Raw genomic sequence first — 9,548 nt, 5'->3', positions numbered from 1 at the left:
ACTAGTAAGAACCTGCTGTATAAAAACATAAAATTAAAAAATTAAAAAAAAAATAGAACAAAAGAAACTGCTCAACTGGTATTCAGTGCTAGTACAGGAGGGATCCTACAGTATGATTATTGCCCCGCCCTCAAATCCACCCCCTCCCTCAAGCTTTGACCCCGCTGACGCACGACGCAGGCCTTAAGCCCCACCCCTGACGCCTTAAGCCCCACCCCAGACGCCAAGCCTCCCCTCAGGGAAGTTTGATCCCTGCCCCCACCAACACCTACCCCCTCCAGGTCCCACCCCCACCCAAGCACCACCCCCCCAAGCCCCGCCCCTGACGCCAAGCCCCAAGCTTCTGGAAGTTCGATCCCTGCCCTCACCGAGCCCCACCCCTTCCCACGTGCCATCCCCTCGCTCAAGGCTGATCCCTAACGAAGCCCTGCCTCCACCCAAGCCAAATCCCTGCCCCCACTCAAGCCATGTCCCACCCCTTCCCAAGCATCATCCCTGTCCCAAGCCCTGACCTCACGCAAGTCCAACTGCTGTCCCCAAGCCTCCCGCCCTCATTCCCCTGCGGTCCCCACCCACACCTAAGCCCACCTCCCTACGTCCCCACGACCCCTTCACACACCCGCTACCTCAAACATCCCTCATTCCAGAGCAGGAATACATCTGGTCAGTGGAGGTTGGTGGAGGCCAGGGGAGGAAGGGCCGAAGCCACTTGTCCCTCTAGGATAAGGCCCAGAGCCACTAGTCCCGACCGCAATGCCTGTGAGCAGGGTTACGTGTGGAATAGGTTCCCCTGCAATTCCTAGGCTGGTCGCGGTGCCCGGAAATAAATGGCACGGAACTGAGGCGGTGCCATGGCCGACGTAGCGGGATGCCACTTCCAGGGGAAACCCGTAGCCACCAACCCCTGGGACGCCAAGGGAGATGGCAAGGGCCATTGTGCGGGATCCCATGCGGTTTGCACTGCTCTCTGTGCCCCGGGCCCCGACCGGTACCTGCTGGAGATGCCTACAGGCCGGAGCGCCGGTGCGCCACAACCGCCTCGCGTCCGTTACCGCTGCTCGCGCGGTGCACACTGGGCCGGGAGCCCGTGGAAAGGGGCGGTCCGCCTACAAGCTCCCCGCCCCCGCCGCCCCGCCCCCACCCCGCAGAGCTGCACACGGCCCACTCGCAGCGTGGCGCCCACCATCCCCCCTCGAAAGGGGGAGCCCTCGCCCCGCCCTGCGCCAGTGTTCGCAACGAGGCGGACAGACTTCGAGGGAAACCGGGGCACCTTAAACTGCAGAGCTGGACAGCATCCAGCCTTGGACTGGGAGCAGGGTTAGGGGTGGAACACGCTCCCTTGCAGTTCCTAGGCTGGTCCCTGGAACGAGACCGCCAGACCCACCACGTGCCACGCCAGGCCCAGCAGCCATCGTGGCTCTTGTTTAGCATGTCTCTTCCCCATTGGACGGGAGCTGTGGCGTGACAGTCACGAGTCGCTCTCCCTACTTGAATATGCCAAGCGGTCAGCGCAGGGCCGGGTGCAAAAGTAAAAGCCCGGTGGGCGCTTACTAAATGAAATCCTGACCTTTTTTTTTTTTTTTTTAAATTGGTCTGTTTTTTAGAGGAGGACCGCAGAAATACAGCTGCTTCCGGTAAAAGTGCAAGGGCACGAACATTCTTCGTATTCACCAAGAGACCAAAAACTTTCAAAGAATTACATTCTCCCATTATTCCCCTGACTTCACAGCCTAGTACTACCCACCTAGTGCCCAAACTGCTTCCCGCCCTTTTCCAAAGAAAATTTCTTCCACAGAAGGAAGACCGGAATATTTTCCCCGGGGCCCGCGGGACCCTAGCTCGCTGTTCCGGAAAACGGCGTGGGGGGAGCTCAGGTTATCGCACTGGAAATCTGCAAATCTGGTAGATCTTGATAAAAATGCAAGTTCTGATTCAGGAGGACTGGGGTGGGACTGAGACTCTGCGTTTCTCGAAAGCTCGGTGACTCCCATGCTGCAGATCCCTGACTATGCTTGGGGTACCGAGGCTCTGAAGCCTGTAGTCACTTTTTGGACCAGAAGTTGGGGTCATTTGGTGACAGAGTAGATTTCTTTTGCTTTATTTGGGACACACAAGAAGAGGCTTTTTGATAACGTTTTAATAAAAATAGTAAAAGCAGACAAAATTTTAAATTAAAGATTACCTTTAAGTGCAGACATTTCCTCTGTCAGAGAAGGGGAACACAGACCTGAACATGCCTTCCTTAATTAGAACGTACTATGGAGAGGCTGTTAAATCATTCTCCTTTCCATGCCAAGAAAAAGGGGTTACCTGCTGGTGTCAGAAAGTCTCCCGCAGCCCTCCGGCAGCCCCGGTCCAGGTCTCCCTTCCCAAGGTCCCGGGTGGGCTCCCAGGTCCTGAGGTGGGTGCTGGCTGTGACCTCGTCCATCCCGTCCTTCCCGCCGGCTCCTGGGACTGGGCTCGGGGGTCTCCACGCGTGGCCGGGGTGGGGGGAACCGCTCAGAGGAGAACACAAGCAAATTTCCACAACAAGCAGCGCTGGGCCTGCATCTACGCCCAGAAAGCACACGTTGAGTTCACGACACTGGCCCACACAGACCAGAGCCTTGGCTGGCACGTGTCGTACCTCAGGGCTCTCCGGGGTGGGGGGGGCGATGGCTAGGGTGTGTGTGTTGGGGGGGAGGGGAGCGGGGGCTGGGGGGTTCCTTGACACCTGGGTCCCTCTGGGGCCTACAGGGACACATTGGGGCTCGCCAGGACAGGGAGCAGCCTGCCCAGGGGATGACGAACAGGGGTCCCCTCTCGGGAGGGAGGCCCAGGCACCTTGAGTGGCCCCTAACATGGGGCCAGGAGGCTGCCAGGGCTGGCCTTCCCCTGCCTCCAAGCCTGGGGGCCCCGGGGCCTGCTGAGCCTACTGGCCCGAGGACGACCCCGGGGGGCTCATCTCTGCAGCCCCGTCCTCATTTCCCGGCTCTTCTGGGACATGCTGGAGCCCCTCCTCGGGGGTCTCCTCGGCCTGCTGGCCTCCTGCCTGGGCGAGGCCCTCTGGCTCCCTGCCAGGACCTCCTGGGGCCACCGGGGAAGCACTGCCCATCCGGCCAGGCATGGGGACTCCGCGGGCATGTGTGGGTCCTGCCGGACCTAGGCCCGCAGGGCCGGGAGCTCTTCCACCTTCCTGAGTGGCCGCGGAGGCCTTGCTGGTCTCCCCAGGGCCAGGGGCTGCCCTGGCGGCACCATGGTCTTCAGGGCCCGCCTCGCCAGCCTTGGCAGTGCCCGCAACGGCCTCACTGGCCTCTTCGGGCGCCGGGTGGTCCTCGGCGCTACCTTGCTTGGAAAGGGCGGCCTGGGTGGAGGTATCTTCACCGGCCGGGGAGGCCTTGGTGCCATCCGCAGTGGTGCCCGCGGTGATGGCCTCATGGGCCGGGGCGGCCTGGGCGGCTGCTGCCAGGACTCCAACGTCCACACGGGCCTCTTCTTCCCCTGGGAACAGCTCCCTGCTAGCCAGGGCGGCCTCGCAGGCCTCGGTCATCTGGAGGAGCCGCAGCATCCGCACGAAGCCGGGAGGCCTGGTCATCAGCTGCATCCTCAGCATCTTCTGGAGCGTGTCGTTCAGCCGGGCCCGCATCAGCACCTGCCGGGCGCATATTTATAATATATATGCATATAATAATAATTATAAATATGCATATAATATGCATATTTATAATAGCTGCTTTAAAAATATTGTCTGTGAATTATAGTATCAGGGTCAGTTTCCCTTGAATGTTTTTTTCTTGACTATCACCACATTTTCTTGTTTCGGCTAGTAATTAAGCATCATATCCTGGACATTGTCAATAATGTGTTCTAGTGGCTCTGGCTTCTTGCTTTCTGCTATATTTCTCCAAAGAGGTGTTATTGTTGCTGCTGCTGCTTTAGCAGCCAGTTAACTTAGCTAAACTCCGACTGCAAACTCTGTCTCCCCCGTGTTGAGCATCATCTGAAATCTCTGCTCAGTTATTTTCTTGGAGTCTGCCCTGTACATACACATCCCAGTGTCACCAGAGATTTGGGCAGAGTTTATATGCCAAATTTGGGTTTCGTGCCTCTGGTTCTTTCCTGGCCAGGATTTTCCTTCTCACTTTCACTCCACTGTGGTCACCCTGAACTGTGTCCTCTGGGTCTCTCAAGTTTTAGCCACACAGCATGACATCCTCTGCAGCCTGCCCTCACATGTAAACAAATATGCAAGCGGGAGTATCATATTCTATAAATTATTTAAGGACGAAATAATGTCAATACTACACAAACTCTTCCATAGACGTGAGGAGGAAAGAATACTTCCAACTCATTCGATGAGGCCAGCACTAGCTTTATATCAAAACCATTCAAAGACATCATATAAAAGAAAATTACAGACTGATGTGTTTCATGAACATACATGCAAAAATTCTAGACAAAATTTTAGCAAATGGAGTTCAACAAGATACAAAAATGATAACATATTATGACTAAGTAGTCTATAATGAGAATACAAGTTTAGTTTAAACATTTGAAATTTTATCAACATAACTCAGCATATTAACAAAATAATAAAAACAATATGACATATCTCTTAGTCTATTCAGGCTGGTATAACAAAATACCACAGACTGCGTGGCTTATAAACAACAGAAATTTATTTCTCACAGTTCTGGAGGCTGGCAGTCCAAGATCAAGGTGCCAGCATGGTTGCATCGTGGTGAGGGCTCGCTTCCTAGTTAATAGCCAGCAACTTCTTGCTAGGTCCTCACATGCTAAAGGAGCAAGGCATCTCTGGAGCCTGTTTTATAAGGGCATTGATCCCATTGGGACCTAAATACTTCCCAAAGGCTCCACCTCCTAATACCATTACCTTTGGGAGTTAAGACTTCAACATATGATTTGGGGGGGGCAGGGGGGATACATTCCGACTACAGCAATATTCTCAATAGATGCAGAAAAAACATTTGACAGAATCCAACATCCAGTCATGATAAAATAAAAACACAAAAAACTCCCAGAAAACTAGGAATAGAAGGGGTCTTCCTCAACCTGATAAATGACATCTATAAAAACCCTACAGCTAACGTCATCCTTAGTGGTGAAAGACTGAATGCTTCCCCCTAAAATCAGACTGAAGACACGGTTGTCCGTTCTTACACTTTCTATTCAACATTGTATTGGAGGTTCAAGCCTGGGAAATTAGGCAAGGAAAAGAAGTAAACAGCATCCAGACTGGAAAGGAAGAAGTAAACTATCTTTGTTCACACATGACAAGATTATCTATTCAGAAAATGCAATGGAATCTATAGAAAAGTTACTAGAACTAATATGTGAGTTTAGCAGGCTGCAGGATATAAGATCAATATACAAAAATCAATTGTATTCCTATATGCTAGCAATGATCAAAATTTTAAAAACAATACCACTCACAGTAGCATCAAAAATGTGCAATATTTTGGGCTTCCCTGGTGGCGCAGTGGTTGAGAGTCCGCCTGCCGATGCAGGGGACACGGGGTTCGTGCTCCAGTCCAGGAAGATCCCACGTGCCGCGGAGCGGCTAGGCCCGTGAGCCATGGCCACTGAGCCTGCACGTCTAGAGCCTGTGCTCTGCAACAGGAGAGGCCACAACAGTGAGAGGCCCATGTACCGCAAAAAAAGAAAAAAAAAAAATGCAATACTTAGGAGCAAATCTGACAAAAGATATGAAAGAACAGTGTGTAGAAAAATACCAAATATTGGTGAGAGAAATTAAAGACCAAAATAAATGGAGAGAGACCTAGTTTATGGCTCAAAGAACTCAATATTGGTGAAAAGATGTCAATTCTCTCCAAATTGATCTACAGAATTTAAACCAGTCCCAATCAAAATCCCCAAATCCCATTTTGAGGAATGCAAAAACACCTAGACTAGTTAAAACAACACTGAAAAGAACAAAGTTATAGAACTTACACTATCTGATTCCAAAGATTATTACAAAACACTAATCAAAACTTCATGTTGGGCTTCCCTGGTGGCGCAGTGGTTGAGAGTCCGCCTGCCGATGCAGGGGACACGGGGTTCGTGCTCCGGTCCGGGAAGATCCCACGTGCCGCGGAGCGGCTGGGCCCGTGAGCCGTGGCCGCTGAGCCTGCACGTCCGGAGCCTGTGCTCCGCAACGGGAGAGGCCACAACAGTGAGAGGCCCACGTACCACACACAAAAAACAAAAAACAAACAAAAAAAAACTTCATGTTATTGGTATAAAGATAGAAAATACATCAATAGAACAGTATATAGACAGCCCTGAATCCACAACTTTCTGGAAAACCGATCTTTGATATAGGCAAAAAATTACAGTAGAGATAGTCTTTTCAACAAATGATGATGAAATAATTGGATATCCACATGCACAAAAATGAACTTTGGCCCATATCTCACAAAACACACAAAAATTGACTCAAAATGGATTGGAAACCTAAGTAAATATAAAACCTAGAACCATACAACTTTTAAAAAGAAAACAAGATCTTTGTGACCTTGGGTTAGACAAAGATGTCTTAGCTATGACACCAAAAGCACAATCCATAAAAGAGCAGATTGATAAATTTAACGTCATCAGAATTTAGAATTTGTGCTCTTCAAAGGACAAGCTACAGACTGGGAGAAAATGTTTGCAAAGCATTTACCTGACAAAAGACTTGTATTCCGAATATATAAAGAGCGTTTGCAACTTAATAAGAAGACAAACAACCTGATAATAATACTGTAAAATGGGCAAAAGGTTTAAGTAGACACTTCACCAAAGAAGAGTAACAGGTGGCCGACATCAATATCACTGGTCAGGGGGGTTCAGATTAACACCATAATGAGATTACACTACGTACCTATCAGCGTGGCTAAAAGGAAGACTCGCCATACTAGGTATTGAGAAGGATAGGAAACAACTGGAGCTCTCCTACACTGTTGGGGGCAATGTAAAATGGTACAACCATTTTGGAAAACGATTTCGTAGTTTTTTTTTTGAAAGTTAAACATACCTCTACTATATTATCTAGCCATACCCCTCCTTGGTATTTACCCAAGGTAAAAGGAAATGTATGTTCATATAAAGGTTTGTACACAAATGTTCATAGAAGCTTTATTTATAGTTGCCCCAAACTGGAAACTACCCAAATGTCCATCAACCAATGAATGGAATATTATTCAGCAATAGAAAGGAGTGAACTGTTGATACATGCAACAATATGGATAAATCTCAAAATAATTTTGTTGGGTAAAAGGGGCCGGATACAAAAGTACACTTATTATACGATTCCATTTACATAAAACTCTAGAAAATGCCAACTACCCTATAGTGACAGAAAGCAGATCAGTGGTTGCTTGAGGACAAGAGGAAGAAGAAAAGACAAGAGAAAAGGACTACAAAGGAACACAAGGAAACTTTGAGAGTAATGGATATCTTTAATTGCCTTGATTGTGGTGATGGTTTCATGAACATATATATGTGTATATATATATATACACATATATATGTCAAATCTTATCAGATAGTACAGCTTAAACATGTCCAGGTTACTGTTTGTCAAATATACCTCAAAAGAGCTGTTTTTTAAAAAAAAATACACCTACAAGTAAATAATAAAAGGACAAACAACGCGTAAATGTGGGCAAAGCTATTTAAAGACACATAAAAACATCACACGCAACATGATTAGTCATCAGGGAGATGATAATTAAAATCACAATGAGTTACCACTTCACACCCACTTAAATGGCTAAAAATAAAGGCTTACAACCCCAAATACAGAGAAGGATTGGAAAGAAAAGGAACTCTCATACATATCTGTGGGCACATAAATTGTACAACCACTTCGGAGAATATTCTGGCAGTTTCTTATAAAACAACTCTACTATGATGTGGCAATTCCCTTTCTAGGTAGTTACCCAACTAAATGAAAGCATATGTCTACACAAACTTGTACACGAATGTTCACAGTAGCTTTATTTATAATACTCCCAAATGAAAAGAGACCAGATCATAAACTGGTGAATGAATAAAAACCAACTGGAATATATCCAGATAATGGAATACTATTCAGTTATTAAAGGAAAGAAGCAACACATTAAACAACATAGATAAATCTCAAACTCATCATACTGGATGAAAGAAACCAGACACAAAATAGTCCATACCATATGATTCCATCCATAGGAAGTTCTCAAATAGGCGAACGTAATCTAAGATGGAAAACATTTAGCACAGCGGTTGCCTCCGTGTGGAATTGTGGTGGGAGCTGACTGGGAATGGGCACAAAGGAGATTTCTGGAGTGTTGATAATGTTCAGTATCCTGACAAGAGCTTGGCGTATGCATTTGTCAAAACTCACTGCATGGGGCACTTAAGACTTGTGCATTTCACTGTATGTAAATTTTACCTCCAAAACCAAACAACCAAAAAACAGTAAACAGGTATTGATCTCTAGGTAATGCTATGTGTGCTGAAGTGTTAAGGGGTGAAGTGTGCCTGTATGTCTGCAACTTATTGATACTTTGAAGTGGATCAGTTAAATAAGGATGGCCATGCAATCAAGCAAGTGTAGCATAATGCTAATTGTAGAACATTGGTGATTGGTACATGCGTACAATTCTTTCAATTGATCTGTATGCTGCAAAGTTTTCATAATAAAATGTGGAAGGTAAATAAGAAAAAAAGTTTGTAGCATCTAACAGATAAAATTGTTACAAGAATATTTAAGAAGTTGGTTATAATCATTATCACTAATAAAATGATAAATGTCTATTAATTTAAAAATGAACAAAAGTTAGACCGTGTCCTTCAGACTTAACTTCAGTGCCCAGCTACTCTGGCTCTTTTTCCCTTGGCTTACTGCTCTCCAGCATTTTCCTTTTGATCCTAGAATATGCCCAATTGGTTCCTATCACAGGGAATTTTGCACTTGCTATTCCTTTTACCTGTGGATGCTCTTCCTATCAACAACCTTCACACGGCTGAGTCCTTGTCATTCAAGTCTCATATCAACCATAGCCTCACTGGAATTCCCTACCCATCACTCCCAAACACCCCCCTAATTGATGTTCTTCACAGTTCTTGTCATTCTTGTGTGTTGTTTGTTGACCCTTGTTTATCATTGTATTCCTTACGAAACAGGAATCTTCAAGAAAGCATCGATGGGCTTAGCACACTGCAGGGTGCAGCAGCTTCCTAGATCTTCGTTGGCTGGCAGAAACTCCTCTGGAAGTGGCTGTCACTACTTGCAGCACCCCCGATCCAAGAATCCTGTTCTTTTCTCTTCTTAGTATGACCTGCCATTTTGAAATTAACTCAAGTGACTTTCCCCTCCACCTTTACCCGAGCACGCGGGCGCGCGCGCGCACACACACACACACACACACACACACACACTCACAGGAGCTCTTGGACGCCAAATGCGCGCCCCCTGAGGGCAGGGATGCAGCCTGGTTTTGCTCACAGCTATATTCTCAGTGCCTGGCACGGCGAGAGCTCACACCTTCCGTGACTGAGCGAGGCGCTTTGACCCCTCCAGT

At 47.6% G+C, this 9,548-nt stretch overlaps 1 protein-coding gene across 1 annotated transcript; it reads right to left on the bottom strand.

Annotated features, from left to right (window-relative positions):
* Positions 1-2,911: 2,911 nt before the first annotated feature.
* Positions 2,912-3,643, bottom strand: LOC131748805 (paraneoplastic antigen Ma6F-like; the record flags this gene model as incomplete). Its single annotated transcript, XM_059051165.2, has 1 exon — positions 2,912-3,643. A coding segment is annotated over one exon (732 nt), but the record flags the coding sequence as incomplete, so codon positions are not given.
* Between the last annotated feature and the right edge of the window lie 5,905 nt (positions 3,644-9,548).

The sequence above is a fragment of the Kogia breviceps genome, chromosome X (genome assembly GCF_026419965.1).
Source record: "Kogia breviceps isolate mKogBre1 chromosome X, mKogBre1 haplotype 1, whole genome shotgun sequence".
Classification (NCBI taxonomy): Eukaryota; Metazoa; Chordata; class Mammalia; order Artiodactyla; family Physeteridae; genus Kogia; species Kogia breviceps.
The sequence above is the reverse complement of the archived record's forward strand: the minus strand, read 5'-3'. Positions and strand labels throughout refer to the sequence as shown.